Source organism: Aethina tumida, chromosome 7 (assembly GCF_024364675.1).
Source record: "Aethina tumida isolate Nest 87 chromosome 7, icAetTumi1.1, whole genome shotgun sequence".
Lineage (NCBI taxonomy): Eukaryota > Metazoa > Arthropoda > Insecta > Coleoptera > Nitidulidae > Aethina > Aethina tumida.
In genome coordinates this window covers 4,952,295-4,967,217 of record NC_065441.1, presented here as the reverse complement: position 1 = coordinate 4,967,217, position 14,923 = coordinate 4,952,295, and the positions used below count along the sequence as shown (strand labels likewise).

The window sequence follows — 14,923 nt, the reverse complement described above, 5'->3', positions numbered from 1 at the left end:
ACCGAAATTCGTATGAAATAAATATTAATGGAAATTTAGTGATTACTATTTATAATAGTATACAACAATTCAATATCATGTCAATAAATATACACATCCAGTTTACAATATTTATTGTATCACATAACAATATATTCCTTTATAATAAAAAATAAACAAATTAGAAAAAATTCTCACAAAAAAAAAAAAAACAATAATGCGTTATTCCTAAAGTCTAAGACAAAGTCTACATCCTCTTGTAGCGTGGTCGGTACCCGCACCCGTATGGATTCATCGACGACTGGGGCATCGGATTGAAGGTCTGAAAGGTCCTGGGCGGCGGCCCCCGCTGCGTGTCCCTCACCGGCGGATTGAAAGTGTTCGTCTCCTGTATTTTACCCAGCAGTTGGGCGGGCGTCAGTGCGGCCAGCGACTTCTTCTTCGGCATCAGATCTTCCTCGCACACCTGCGTCTCGACTGACACCATTTTTATAACTGGTTCACCACATTGCACACTGATCGCGTTAAAACTCTTGCGCTTTCTGATTTCACAGTTCTCACAGCGATAGGGGTCGGTTTGCACCATTTTCGGTAGCACGTTTCGGGCGTTGTCGATCGATTTTCTGGCGACAGCCGCCTCTTCTTTTTTTTCTTGCGGTACCGGTTCGAGGGCGACCGCCCTCGTAGACAGGCCGACGCATTGCAATAGACGCTCCATGCTGGAGGAAAACTCTTTGCCTGGCGGCACATTTGCAGGCGGCTTAGTAAATGGGAAGCGAATGCGGCTGGATCGCAGCAAAGGCGATTTGTTCTTGATTGACACTGGGACTGGTGGTTGTTCCTTTGTTGGTTTTACTGACAATCTTCCGATGTACTTCTTGCCGTTGTCCAGGAATTTTATGGCATCATGGCACATTGATATCACTGTGGACCAGCAGTACAGCATGTGAATTTTAAAACTTGCTAAATACTATTGTGACAACTTGTTGCAAACGTTGGATATTTGCTGGAATCATTCAAAATGTGTGCAGAAACCAGAATATCACGACCATATTATATGGAAGTGATCAATAAATTAGTTGGACAGGTTTTTGAAGGAAAAAGGTAGTGGTAGAGGTAATAATTATTATTAATATATTAATATTAAGATATCTTCTAATTGAAGACACAAGTTCCAGCAAACATTCATTACAATTGATTCATAATAATTTAAAAAATCCATGTGCCAGTTTAATACATTAAACTTACCTTGAACTTTTTCCTTAAGAGATTCAGGACTCGTCGATTGTACTATATAGAACAAAAACGTTTTATAATTGATAATAAATGTTATTAAATAATGCATAAACGAAACAAGAACGAAACGTTATAATTTCTAGAAATAACTCCTAGAAAATATGATCTTAGAACTGTAAATAAAATAAGTATTTATTCTTTAATGTTAAAGGTAAAATATTAAATAACACAAAATGCAAACCTTTCGTATTGGACGCCCTAGATAGATACTCTGACAACGAAATTTTCTTCTCTTCAAACAACTGCAAAAAATAACTCAGTATTATTTAAATACACCAGTTTGAACAAACGTACTTTTGCAAGCTGCTCTTGTTCGTCGATTTCTTGTTCTGGTTCGGGCTGTTTGGGCGTTTGGACTTCCTGAGGCACGGTGGGGACGGTCTGCAAATTAGGTACAGGGGGAACAACAGGTTGTTCCATCATATAGGGTTGCGTCATCGGTATGACTGGCGGAGCTTGGAGCACAGTCATTCTAGTCATTGGTTGTACTTGCTGATTAACCGAACCTAATCACAACAATTTTTATATCCACCTATTATTTTCTTATTTACTACAATTACATGGATGTGGACGATAAAAAAATAATTAAAAAAACTGACTTTTATAATTTTTAATACACTTTTTTTGAACTATATATTCAAAAAATTGTAGGCAAAAAAACAAATAAGGGGAGTTTTAAAAAACTTAATAAATTAATTGAAGACTCACATTAAAAAGATATATTTGATATTTGAAGATAATATAAGTTATTGACACATTAAATTTCTGCTTCTTTCAGATTTTCAGGGATGATTTGTTTTATAGTAACTTAACTTTTGTACTTACTTTTAGACGATCCTTTTACCAGTAAACGTGTAAAAAACAGGTTGAATTTGAATAAACCACTTAGAAAGGTTGGGAGACTTACCGGGAACGTGGGAAGTAGCAGGAAGATTCGTGTTGCCGATGAAGAACTGCTGGTCGTACGTCGGCTGGACGACAGGATACATAACAGGGGCGGGAATAGGAGCTTGTACGCCGCCCTGGTACATTGGAGCCATCGGCATCATCGGCCGCGTTTCATTCAGCTTCTCGGCTATCTCCTCCAGGAATGACTTCTCTCCGTACTTCGTCTTGCGACGTTTTGGGCTGCGAGACCTGAACAAATTAGGTGAATTCTTGATGTTTTTTAAAATTAGTTCTTACCTGCTGCGCCGGCTCCTTCGGTCGCGGTAGCCCCTGCGATCACTGCTGCGTGACCGTCGCCTAGGTGACCTAGAGTGGCTCTTCCTGCGTTCGTGACTTCTACGCCCTGACTGGGACGATCGCCCCCTTTTCAGTTCGTCGGGAGACTTGTTCGTGTAGTGGGACGAGTCCCTCCTCATTGGAGACACCCGTCGTCGCAGAGGTGACATTCTACGGTCCGGGCTTGGCCTCACGTTGCCGCGCAGCCGCGTCGGGCTGAAATAGCGTTTGCGCAGAGGGCTGGTCTTGCGCAGCGGACTAACCTTACGCAACGGGCTGGTTTTGCGCAGCGGATTTCTTTTGTGCATCGGGCTGGGATTACGTATCGGGCTATGCTTGCGCACGGGACTTTGTCTGACTTTCCGTCGTTTAGACGGCGGGTCTTCCGTATCGGATTCTGAAATGGCACACACTTAAACCCGAGAATAATAATTAAATTTAAAACTTACTGGATTGTTCCTTTTTGTCTTCCTTGAGGCTGATATTCACATCAGAGTCCACCTCCATTTCCATCCCTGGAGGAACCAGACCTGAGTCCAACCTTTCTGTCAGGAGCTTTCTCTGTTGGTCCTTCATGCATTTCATTTTGTAGTTCTGTATGTCCCTTTTGGTTTTCTCCGGATCACGACGTTTCTCCTCTGAATTTGATTTTGATGACTTGTCTCTTTCCTTGGATTTAGTTTCAGTTTTTTTGGGTGTTGTTTTAGTCTCTTTGCTTTGCTCCTTTGATTCTGTCACTAATCGATTCTTTTCATTCTCTGACACATCATCATCATCAACTATATCCAGACCTTCCATGAAGTCCTGTTTGAGGAAATCATCAAAGAAATCATCTGGCACATCATATTCAACATCTTTTTCACCATCAATTTCTTTTGCTTCACTTATAATATCGGGGTCATTAGAATTCTCTACTTTTAAGATGGAATTGATGCTTTGCTCTGATGTTGTTTTGTTGTCAGATGTGTTAGTATTATTTTTTTGATTAGTTTCCACCTTGGAACTGTCAAATTTGTTACTGTCGCGTTTATTAATCAAATCATCTGATTTTATTTCATTGTTTTGTTTAGTATTTGTCTCATCCTTCTCACACACATTTCTATCACTGTTTTGTTTAGTTTGTGTCACTGATGAGCTGTTTCCTTCTATTTCACTGATTTGCTCACTTTTTGAATTAGTATTGCCGTTATTGTTTTTAATGTTTTCGCCGGCCTGTGACATGGATTCAACAATCTTTTTATCGCACTCCTCGTTAACATTTTCTAAAGCCGGTTTTTCATCCGTTTTGCTATTCAATTCCATTTTAAAAAGAAACTACTTAAAGTGTTTGTCATTAAATAAATCCACTCCACAGAATACCAGTCCTCGGAAATGTCACTGTTGTTAACCAAAAATTATAGACTATATTTATGATCACTACGCTACCTGCCGCCAACCTAAAACGCGGTAAATTCAAATTTTACAAATACGAGGGTTAATTGATAAGTTGAAAGTGTACTTGTATAAATAATATAAGCATTTGGTTGAACTAAATTATTTATTAGTATTGTAGCAAATGCTATTAAAAAGTATAGCACAATGTCACAAATTGACTTGTCTTATCAAACATCAAATTATTGTCAAAGTTAAATTTCCAAGTGAAAAATGTCCACGAAAAAGCCCAGAAAATCGAAGAGGGAAGATGCGGGCGACGAAGGCGAGGAGGAAGAAAGAAAGAACTATCACGAGTTTTGTGTACCGAAGGATTTCGAGTTCAGCACCGAAAAACCGGAATGCTTCTCCAGGTTGGACGTTCTATCCAAACCTAAACGTCATTCGCTAATGATAACGTACCAGACCTACAACTATTTGTTTCCGCCTTGTAAAAACGCAAAAATCCGAACCCAGTTACAGGAAATGTTCGCCTTAAATCCGGAGTGAGTTAATAGTTTCGTGGAATAACTAACACTGATAAGTTTTCTGTAGAGATGCGGAGAAATATTTTCAAGAAATGAGGAGGAACGCCGAAGAGGCGGCACTGAAGCGTAAGGTGCGCGAGATGCTGCGGCTGGCTGCCTGCAAACGCAAAAAGAGGAAACTGGAACAGAAGGCTTACAGAAAAGCGAAGAGATTGATATTCGCGGGTCTGATGTACGCGGTTTACAATGAAACGCAGCCCATACATTCCATACGTTTGCGCCACTTGTCCAACATGATCCTGGAGCAGCTTTGCGATCTCCTGGACATCTCAGTGCCGGATAGAACAGCTTCTGGTACCTAAGTCGGTGCTTAAGTCCTTTCTGTTGTTGTATCATGTTATTTTTTGCAGATAAAATGGCTGTGTTGTTGTTCACTGTTTGCGACTGGATTGCGGAAGAGGTGGAACGAATATTCTTCCCCATGAGGATGCTGAACACGAAGATGTTGAACAAAATGGACTGGGATTACAGAGAGATGGTTATGAATGAGCCAATTGATTTTGATGAACCGATAGCCGCATCTTCAAGAATTGGTGGTCCTAACTATCAATACGGAGAGGATGAGAATGAACTCGAATAGAATTAATGATTAATAAAATGTTTCCGTTTAATTCCCAATTGATTAAATCAATTTTTGTCAAATTAATTAATATTATTGACCTGTTTGTGATAAAAATGTGTGGGCGGTAGCTGAACGATTATTTCACTTAAAGATATTAAGGCAATATTTATATTTACGATACCTGATGCTTTTGCTCGGACTATCGATTTTCCTCATATAATTTCATTAACATGACGCTGTGGGGATTCTTTGGGGCATATTAAATTAGCTCCGCATCAGAATCACAACATGTGAATTGCAGGTAAGTCACCATTTTTTCTGCTCTCAATTTTTTGCATTTTCCTTTATATTTCAATTTGATTAATTGATTTGGTAACGGGTCATTAATTTACAAACTACGCATCTTATTTTTGAATAAGAATAAGTTTCTTCAGAAAATTTTATAGTAAAAATAATTAATGTGTGTTTTAAATGTTGTTAGTTTTGTTGTTAATGTTGTTAATTTTTGTGGTTTTAATCTAAATACTACTATATTTTAATAAATATTTACGATTACTTTTATTTTATAACATTTTATTTTTGTATTAAAACTTTTTAAATATGAAATAATTATAATAATAAAATATATTTGTGTTTATCTTTGTAGATATTCTTCACAACTTGATTTGTAATTCATATTTGATATCAAATTCATGTTCTGAAATTCTATTAAGAATTGCTTTCCGAAAATAACTTCTCCTTAGTTTCTTATCTCTCTTGGGACAATTGCTTTGTGTTACACATTAAAGTTCTTATCAATATATTGATTATTATTCAAAGGTAAAGTGAAGTTTCTTGTGACTGTTTTCTAACATTCTGTTTAATGTTCGACCTATATAAATACAATTCTGTTTATTGAATACTTCAAATACATTGTGCATCTTTTAAATTATTTCAAAAGTAAGAATACAACTGACATTATATTGTAACATGAATTGTATCAAAATACGTTTTAATAAACAAGATCAGATGGCAAAAAATACATTCATCATCCTCCTAACAAAAGGTTGAATACCAGATACATTACAAAGTCATTGAAATACGTTGAAGTCATTAATAAAGTGGATCGTTTCGTATATAGAAACATCATGAAAGATGTAATGGAACCATTTAATTTACTAATTTACCAATTACGTGATTTTTATGCATGATAATCGTACTAAGCTTGCTTCAAAAATTGGTTAAATGATAAAAATGTTGATTCTCGATTGACCATTGTAAAGTCCGGATCTAAATATAATTAAAAACTCGTGGAAATGCATCAAATTAAGATGAATTGCCGATATTTCATAGAATCTTTGCCTCACCATTTATAGGTGGTTATAGCGATCAAAGGATACCCAACAAAGATGTATAAATTATATAACAAATATATATTTTAAGATTTAAGTAGAAATTGCTTTGATTTAGGTACAAAATGAATAATGAGAGAAAGAGAGTAGTGTAATTATTTTAAATAAAATGTAAAATATTTTGACTGATTGCTATTTTTCTGTACTTAATTACATTTTTTTACATTAAATAAAAAAAATATTGTACAATTCGGAGCGTTTATTGTTGGCTCATGGACATTCGACAATGATCTATGTCTACGTCTATCTGTGGTATTTGAATGGTTGAAAATTCGGTCCGACGAGAAAATCGTTATTATCTGACAGCCGCCTGGGACGTCACGGCGACGTCAAACGTAAATAAAGATGAAAATGCACGGCGAAAGTGTGTAAATAAACATATAGCAAGCGAAAATAACCGCACGGTGCCGTTCCACACGACATTCATACGAACGACGATGTGATTTTTCAGTGCGCCCGCACCGTTTTTTAACAGGCCGACATGACGAAGAAATTCGAATTCGACTGGAGAATACCAGTGCCCGAGCCCCTTTTGAAGGGATGCTGCTTCGATAGGTGGTTCGAGGACCGCGACAACGTCGAGCTCGAGAAGAACGCGCTGTTTAAGGTTGACGAGTACGGTTTCTTCATTTACTGGAAAAGCGAGGGACGGGTAAGTTGGCACATCGTGAATTTTTATTTGGAGGTTTTTTTGTTTAATTTTTTAATCTTATGTGGGGTGGATCTTGTTTACATGAATAAAATTGTTATAGAATACCTGGAATGCTTGAACAATTAACGCATGTTGATACTTAACATTAAAGTTTATTGACTAGATAATAATTTCATTGAATTTTATTATTCATTTTAAAATGTTACAAATGTAAATTGATTGTTGAGAAATGTAAACATAAGTAATTTTGATAGGGGAAATGGGAAATCTATTTATAGAGAGCTTTTATATTATTTACATTCACATACAAGAAGAAATATTAAATATTTTAAATGTGTTCATAAATTACACATTTTTGTTTTTATTAATATTAATTTATAGTTAAAGTTATATTTAATTAAATACAATAATCTGTAAACATTTTTAGCATAAATTATTGTTAAAACTTTGTGATTTCCTACCACATTTTTTTGATAACAAAAATCACTTATCTTGTAAGGAAGTTTATTGCATACAATTAACTGAATGTATTATAAAATTAATTATAGTTTTATTAAACTAGATATTTCAGGTATGCTTTACTGTTTACAGTATGCCTAGCTGAGCGTAGCTTGAAATAGATTGTCAGATTCTAATAAGAATATCAGCTTTACATTTTTACTTTAATTCTATAAAATATATATTTTATATTCTTGAATTATGGAAAATATTACCCAGTAATAAAACACACAATTTTATCAAGTTTAATTAGGTTTGGTACTTATTAAATTTTATTTAAGATGATGCATAAAAAATGTTAAAACTGACCATACATTAGATTATTTAAAATGCTTATCTTGTTAGGAAGCTAAATGGATAATAATGCCATTGTAATTTAATATCAATTAATATTTTATTATCTTAGATATTTAAGGTACACATAGGTTGCTTTGGAATAGGTTATCATGTTTTATTGTTGGTATCAATTAATAGCATAAATATTGCATTTGTTTGATTATTAAATCTATTTAAAACTAAATGGAATTTTTTAACATAGACTGATATTAAAACTAGCCAATTTCCTACGACTTGTACAAAGTACATGGTAAAAATTGTGAAGTGAAGAAGATAAAAAGCTCAATAGTTTTAGTTGAAATTTAAATTTCAGGAGCTTTTATATTTTTATTTTTAATTTAATAAAATATGGCAAAAATTGGTTTAAATCAGTTTTGTGGCTAATAAAAATTTAATTATTGAATTTAATTGTTACAGAACTGTAATTAATTAAAATTTTATTGATGATTTGTTAGGAGGGCGACGTGATAGAATTATGCCAGGTGAGCGACATAAGAACAGGCGGCGTGCCCAAGGACTCCAAGACTCTACAAACTCTGACAAAAATACATGGTTCGGAACTGGAAAGCAGATCGTTGACAATATGCAGCGGCACCGACTACATCAACATCAACTACCAACACATCGTGTGTCCCGACGTCGAAACGGCCAAGGTATAATTGTCACCATATTAGACTTTTACTGCATACGTTTTCCAAGTAACATTCAATTAACCGGTTTGATTATTGTCTATTATGGAGGTTTACAGTGATTTTTATTCATTAACTTCCGTTCTTAACCAAAACGTACGATTAGTTGCGGTTGGTCCAGACTTCGATTTTGTCCGCATGTCCGCAATTCGAAAGCTGGACTGTGGCCGTTTTGTTGTCCATTACATCTGTTCGATTTTCGATCGATTTATTATTTTATTGTATTTAAAAAAAACCCACCACTTTCTATACACACTAATTTCGACCTGTATTTAAAGGTTTGGTGCGAAGGGTTAAGAAAAATAACACATAATGTAAAGGCCAACAATGTCTGTCCGATGACATGTTTAAAGAAACAGTAAGTCTTGCATGCATTGCCGGGTTGTACTAAAATTTAGCTTATCGATGGGATCGTGTAACAGTTGCTTTATTTAAAAATAAAAATTGCATGGAAATTGTATGTGCATGTTTAAATGTGTTTCGTTGCATGTTATGTGATGTTTCAGACTTGGCAAAAGTGTTTAAGAACTGTTACTCATAACAATAAAATCAATAACATTTGTCCGAGAAATGCCATGTTAAAACAGTGAGTTGAATTATTGTTAAGGCTTTCCTGCAGCTTGATATAACAAATAATTTATTTATGTACATCTCCTTCCTTATATATCTTATCGTTTTTATATATTATTTATACTTTCATTTAAGTTTCTGCTACTTTTTGACAAAAATTGATAATTATTTAGTTAATTGTCACTTTTTGATATATTACTTTGCTTATTTTAAGAAAATCCTACATAATTAAAGAGGTTTCATTAAAAAAAACTGTAAATATGGAAATATACAAAAATTAACAAAGTCTGTATCAGGTAGTTAAATAAGTAAATTAAGATTTTTCGATGACTCTTCATGGAGTTGTTTCTTGATTAAAAAACAAATTATTAAGTAAAGTAGAAACCTTAACTATATTAATTTTGAACCCTCCTTTAATAAATGATATAAATAAGGATGTTCTTAAAATATTTCTTTTGTGTATAATTCCACATATTGTTTAATGAATTTTTTATGTTTAATTTATGTGTCTTTTAACAATAAACACATTTATTTTGTTAGAATTTATTTGATGAAATACTGGTCAGTTTATTCATTTATTTATTATGTCCTATTTTCAAAATGATATTTTTATTTCTTAACAGTGGGTTTGTAACAAAAACGATTGTTAACAAGTGTTAGGTACTTGTTTTTTACCCAAAACATTTCATTTTTGTTGGTCTTAAACATTTGTTGTTCTCCAACTATTGTCGCTCTTACACGCTAGGAACCTGTATGTATATGGCTAGAATAATGTGCTTTAAATAGAAAATACAGTCTATTTCGTCCGTTCGACTGTACTTTCAACAGTACATACACATAAAATTAATCGTGTCCCTCGAATATCAATAGTTGGATGCGTCTGAACTTCTCGGTGGATCCCCGAGGAAAAATTCCGGTAAAAGTGGTCGCCCGTACGTTCGCCTCCGGTCGCACCGAGAGACTGGTCTATCAGTTCCTATCCGAAATGGAGCTGCCCAGCGGCAAGAACGACTCGATCGAACCCAGCGATTTCACGTTCGACAAGTTTTACATGCTGTATCAAAAGATCTGTCCTAGAAACGACATTGAGGAACTGTTCAGGACCATGTAGGTGACGTTTTGAAATTCAGCTACTTGGGGTACTGATTTGGTGCGTTTCAGAACCGCCGGCAAGGCTGATTACATGAATCTCGAGCAGCTGATCAATTTCTTGAACGAGAAGCAACGGGACCCCCGACTGAACGAGATTTTGTATCCGTTGTACGATGAGAAACGTGGCGCCGAGATCATAGCCACGTACGAGCAGAACGAGGAATTGGTCAAGTTAAATCGGTTGACCAAAGATGGATTCACCAGGTAACATTCAGCTTAATTCCTCTTTAGTTAGTCTTGGCGTTAACACGGTTTTTGTTTTAGATATTTAATGTCAGATGAAAACGCTCCGGTTTTTCTCGATCGTCTGGAGATCTACATGGAAATGGACCAGCCTCTATGCGCTTATTATATAAATTCTAGTCACAACACCTACCTAATTGGCAGACAGTTTGGGGGTAAATCCTCGGTGGAAATGTATCGGCAAGTTTTATTAGCCGGCTGCAGATGTGTTGAGCTCGATTGTTGGGACGGTAAATTGCTCTTGATGTCACCTAATTAATTTAATACACGCTGATTTTTGTACTAGGTCGAGGGGATGACGAAGAACCAATCATAACCCATGGTAGGGCTATGTGTACCGACATCCTGTTCAAAGACGTGATCTATGCGATAAGGGACACTGCTTTCGTGACCTCCGATTATCCTGTGATTCTGTCATTCGAAAACCATTGCTGCAAAAGCCAGCAACACAAGCTTGCGAAATACTGTGATGAAATATTCGGTTAGAAACCACCTAAATATGCAGCACTTTGCATTAATTATTATTTTGTGGTTGCAGGAGATCTACTGTTGAAGGAACCTTTGCCGGATTACCCATTGGAACCAGGTTGTCCTTTGCCATCGCCTAATTTGTTGAAGCGGAAGATTTTGATTAAAAACAAACGTTTGAAACCGGAGGTGGAGAAACAGGAACTGGAACTTTTCAGACAAGGCCAGTTCGTTATCGAGGACGAGGAGAAGGAAGATGCAAATGCTTCGGCGGATCGGCCACTTCCTCCTGATGCCTCCATTGAGGTACACAAACCATAAAACGTTAAAATTGGCCTTATTTACACTAACGTTGTAGGCACCTACTGTGGAAGAGGGGGCGCCTGAGCAGATGGTCACCAACCACGTAGGTTCGACAACGAACGTTCACCCCTGGTTGAGTTCCATGGTTAACTACGCCCAACCCGTGAAATTTGCTGGATTCGACGTGGCCGAACGTAACCAAACCACACATTACCCTCGCCAACCCAAATAAACGAATGTATCGTGTCTTACAGAAAAGAACATCCACCACAACATGTCGAGCTTCTCGGAGCCCAACGGCCTGGGTTGTCTGCGTGCCTCCGCCATCGACTTCGTCAACTACAACAAGCGGCAGATGTCGCGCATCTATCCTAGTGGAGCACGCGCCAACTCCTCCAACTACATGCCGCAGGTGTTCTGGAACGCCGGCTGCCAAATGGTTTCGCTTAACTTCCAGACGTCAGATCTGCCTATGCAACTGAACCAAGGCAAGTTCGAGTACAATGGCAACTGCGGCTACCTGTTGAAGCCCGATTTCATGCGGCGGCACGATCGGACGTTCGATCCTTTCGCTGAATGTCCGGTCGATGGGGTTATTGCCGCCCAGTGTTCCGTGCAGGTTATCGCTGGACAGTTCTTGTCGGATAAGAAGGTACCACATATTTTTAAGAGCCACTTTTGAGTTGATCAGATAGATCATTTACTAAATTATTTACTCAATTCCCCTCCAGGTGGGTACGTATGTGGAAGTCGATATGTATGGATTACCAACGGACACAATCAGAAAAGAGTTCAGAACCAGATTGGTTCCATCCAACGGTTTAAACCCAGTATACAACGAGGAACCGTTTTTGTTCAGAAAAGTTGTACTGCCGGACTTGGCAGTTCTCAGATTCGGAGTCTATGATGAAAATAGTAAGTAAAAACTCTTATGTCAAGTAAATTATGGTAATTTTAATCGTAAAATTGTGCAGACAAACTTCTGGGTCAGCGCATCCTACCGTTGGACGGTCTACAAGCCGGTTATCGACACATTTCGCTCCGCACTGAGGCGAACTTTCCCATGTCGTTGCCCATGTTGTTCTGTAACATCGAATTGAAGATCTATGTGCCGGACGGCTTTGAGGACTTCATGGCGGCCCTTAGTGATCCCCGCGGCTTCATGGGGGCGCAGCAGAAGCAGAACGAGCAAATGTCGTCGATGGGTATTGAAGTTACCGACAACAAGGGTGGGGACAAAAAGGAAAAGAAGGAGGAGAAGAAAGTCGGTGAGTTAATTTTCTTATTTATTTCTTATTAGGGTATTTATTAACTATTTCATTTTGAAGAGCCCATGGTGTTTGAACCAATCACCATTGAGTCAATAAAACAAGACAAGGCGTTCCAGAAAACCACCAAAAAACAACAAAAAGAGTACGACGCCTTGAAGAAGAAACAAGCTAAGGAGAAGCAGGCAGTACAAAAAAGCCAGTGTCTGGCAATAGAGAAGCTCATCAAGGGCAAAAAGTAAATATTCTGCAGCAGCAAAATAACTTCAATAACCAGTAAATTTTTAGTAAAAATGATCTTGCCAACGATCCAGCGGTAAAGAAGTTGGTGGCTGAACAGACGCAAGAATGGAGCGAATTAATGGGTCGCCACAGGAAACAAGAGTGGGAGTTCTTGCGCAACCAGCTGGACGATCAGCGTGATCTTCTCAGGAAGCACATGGAATTGCTGCAGGCGCAGCAAGTGAAACAGCTCGAGGCGAAGCACGACAAGGATATGAAGGAATTGCAGCAGCAACAAGCTAAGATTTCAGTCGAGACCGCCAAAGAAGTAAATCGACTAAGATTAAGTTCATAGTTTTTTGTACTTACTTGTTAATTTTGTAGGTGGCTAATGATAAAACACTAAAGACTAAGAAGGATAAGGATCGCCGTTTGAAAGAAAAGTACCACAACAACACCAAGAAATTTATCGACGAGCACAAGACGGCGACTTTGAGACAGAACCGAGAAAGGGAGAAACTGAAGATCACTCACGACAAACAATTGGAAATGTTGTCGCACGACATCCAAAAGTTGATCGACATGTACAAGAACGAGGAGATGGAGTACGAGCTGAGCGGCAAGAACGAGTTCTACGCTTAAGCTCAACGAGGGACCAAGTTTTCGCGTTGTTGGAGGCTGTTATATTTGGAAACAGTAAGCGCAAGGGATGGGTGGATTTTATTATGACCCATAATTGTAATTTTGGGAGGGGGCGTTTCTCATAGGGTTAGAACAATATTCCTACTGTAATTAAGTTTTTGGGGACAGTTTCCTTTTTTCTCGAATTAGTCAATTTAATGAAACATTTATTTATATCAGTAAAGGGATCAATTACAGTTACTTATTCGAAATAGTTTCAAATTGTTCTAACATAAATGCCAAAAAATTATCAGCCAAATTAGAAGTTATGGGGTGACTTAGCCATAATAAATATATTAAGTATATTCTAGACGTTATATACGCTTAGCGTATTATATATTTTTAACAATTACTAGAATTTAATCGTGACATGTTTTAGGAAAATTTTCCTGATTACAACAAAGCTTTAAAAATTGATACTTTAATGCACGGTTTTACGCTTTTGTTATGTAAAAGAATATTGTTATATTTGTTTTATTTGTACCTGCATAAATTTAATTAATATTAAATTAGGCCAGAAAGGATTTGAATACAAACGTTGTTTTAAAAAGCCTTAAAACTAATTGGAAGTTAGGAAATTTTATTGCTACAATTTCTCAATCTTTAGAAGAACTTAGAAAACGTAAAATGGAATTGATATTTTATACAACAACATTTTATATGAATTTATTAAAGCTCAATTGAATTAAAACTAAATTGGTTAGTATCATAGAAAATCTCAATTGTCTCAGATTTGGCCTAAAAAGCTTGAAATGTAAAATTATTTGAATACATGATTCTGTAATCAATGGTTTTGTTAATTTTTAGATGTAATGGACCAATAATAACGTACCTACCTATATTACTTACATTAAAATGTCAATTCAAAGCTACTTGAATGAAGTTTATAATAAATATTAACTAATTCTGAAAGTGTGTTGACATTACAGAATTGTGGCAGTTCAAGAATTGCTCATTAAGCTTCAATGTCTTGACGAGTTGGTGATATTATTAAGGTTAAAACAAATATTTCTCTAGGGCGTTGAATTAGAGTTTTGCATCATTGTTGATGTAGGAGCAATTATTCTTTGAAAGTTAACGAATTTAGAAACATAAGTTTCATTGTTACTTTTTTCAAATATACAGCTTAATTTAGGCATACATCATTATATTTATTAAAGAGGTACTAAAATATATTTATTATATGTTATATACATATTGATAATTGAGTTTATATATGTTAATAAATGGATGTTATAGTATTCTGTAGCTCTAACTACTGTTTGGCCCAGATGCTAATAATTGATTCAGAGCTTATCTAAGTATTCTATCCATATAGTAGTTCAGAAACTTAAACAATGGTGAATGTTATCACATTTTACTATTTCATGTAGATTCACATAGAAAGTCAATAATAAATATATATGTTAATAAACAACAAACGTCTTTTAC

General features: G+C 36.3%; 3 protein-coding genes across 6 annotated transcripts; 2 read left to right on the top strand and 1 right to left on the bottom strand.

The window, feature by feature from the left end:
• Positions 1–96: 96 nt before the first annotated feature.
• LOC109599015 (serine/arginine repetitive matrix protein 2) lies at positions 97–3,954 on the bottom strand. 2 transcript variants are annotated; one of them, XM_020014945.2, is made up of 7 exons: positions 2,949–3,954; positions 2,461–2,896; positions 2,183–2,412; positions 1,570–1,781; positions 1,457–1,517; positions 1,228–1,269; positions 97–903 (listed from the first exon to the last, which is right to left on the bottom strand). In XM_020014945.2, the coding sequence occupies exons 1-7, from the start codon at positions 3,799–3,801 to the stop codon at positions 227–229; spliced, it is 2,511 nt and encodes an 836-aa protein (XP_019870504.2). In that variant the 5' UTR covers positions 3,802–3,954; the 3' UTR covers positions 97–226. The 2 variants fall into 2 exon arrangements, with proteins under 2 accessions (XP_019870504.2, XP_019870505.2); XM_020014946.2 differs by having other exon boundaries at positions 2,183–2,403.
• A 48-nt stretch (positions 3,955–4,002) lies between these two features.
• LOC109604232 (uncharacterized) lies at positions 4,003–5,068 on the top strand. Its single transcript, XM_020020762.2, has 3 exons — positions 4,003–4,415; positions 4,465–4,751; positions 4,808–5,068. Exons 1-3 carry the CDS (start codon positions 4,144–4,146, stop codon positions 5,035–5,037), a joined length of 789 nt encoding a protein of 262 aa, XP_019876321.1. The 5' UTR covers positions 4,003–4,143; the 3' UTR covers positions 5,038–5,068.
• Positions 5,069–6,737: 1,669 nt separating this feature from the next.
• LOC109599005 (1-phosphatidylinositol 4,5-bisphosphate phosphodiesterase) lies at positions 6,738–14,913 on the top strand. Of its 3 annotated transcripts, none has more exons than XM_049969366.1 (15): positions 6,738–7,062; positions 8,352–8,549; positions 9,092–9,171; positions 10,026–10,262; positions 10,317–10,511; positions 10,572–10,780; positions 10,837–11,031; positions 11,089–11,324; positions 11,377–11,515; positions 11,576–11,973; positions 12,053–12,236; positions 12,296–12,589; positions 12,650–12,827; positions 12,878–13,139; positions 13,196–14,913. In XM_049969366.1, the coding sequence occupies exons 1-15, from the start codon at positions 6,892–6,894 to the stop codon at positions 13,451–13,453; spliced, it is 3,234 nt and encodes a 1,077-aa protein (XP_049825323.1). In that variant the 5' UTR covers positions 6,738–6,891; the 3' UTR covers positions 13,454–14,913. The 3 variants fall into 3 exon arrangements, with proteins under 3 accessions (XP_049825323.1, XP_019870482.2, XP_049825324.1); XM_020014923.2 differs by lacking the exon at positions 9,092–9,171 and adding an exon at positions 8,864–8,943; XM_049969367.1 differs by lacking the exons at positions 6,738–7,062; positions 9,092–9,171 and having other exon boundaries at positions 8,439–8,549.
• The last annotated feature ends 10 nt before the right edge of the window (positions 14,914–14,923 follow it).

What these genes read in the sequence shown, in the direction of transcription:
- LOC109599015 (XM_020014945.2), bottom strand. Translation starts at nt 3,801, where the DNA reads ATGGAATTGAATAGCAAAACGGATGAAAAACCGGCTTTAGAAAATGTT. An exon ending in AGACAAAAAGGAACAATCCA is followed by an intron (nt 2,897 to 2,948) that starts GTAAGTTTTAAA and finishes GTGCCATTTCAG; the next exon opens with AATCCGATACGGAAGACCCG. An exon ending in TAGGGCGTCCAATACGAAAG is followed by an intron (nt 1,270 to 1,456) that starts GTTTGCATTTTG and finishes TGTTCTATATAG; the next exon opens with TACAATCGACGAGTCCTGAA.
- LOC109604232 (XM_020020762.2), top strand. Translation starts at nt 4,144, where the DNA reads ATGTCCACGAAAAAGCCCAGAAAATCGAAGAGGGAAGATGCGGGCGAC. An exon ending in ATGTTCGCCTTAAATCCGGA is followed by an intron (nt 4,416 to 4,464) that starts GTGAGTTAATAG and finishes AGTTTTCTGTAG; the next exon opens with AGATGCGGAGAAATATTTTC. An exon ending in GCCGGATAGAACAGCTTCTG is followed by an intron (nt 4,752 to 4,807) that starts GTACCTAAGTCG and finishes TATTTTTTGCAG; the next exon opens with ATAAAATGGCTGTGTTGTTG.
- LOC109599005 (XM_049969366.1), top strand. Translation starts at nt 6,892, where the DNA reads ATGACGAAGAAATTCGAATTCGACTGGAGAATACCAGTGCCCGAGCCC. An exon ending in GAAGGAGGAGAAGAAAGTCG is followed by an intron (nt 12,590 to 12,649) that starts GTGAGTTAATTT and finishes TTCATTTTGAAG; the next exon opens with AGCCCATGGTGTTTGAACCA. An exon ending in AAGCTCATCAAGGGCAAAAA is followed by an intron (nt 12,828 to 12,877) that starts GTAAATATTCTG and finishes GTAAATTTTTAG; the next exon opens with TAAAAATGATCTTGCCAACG.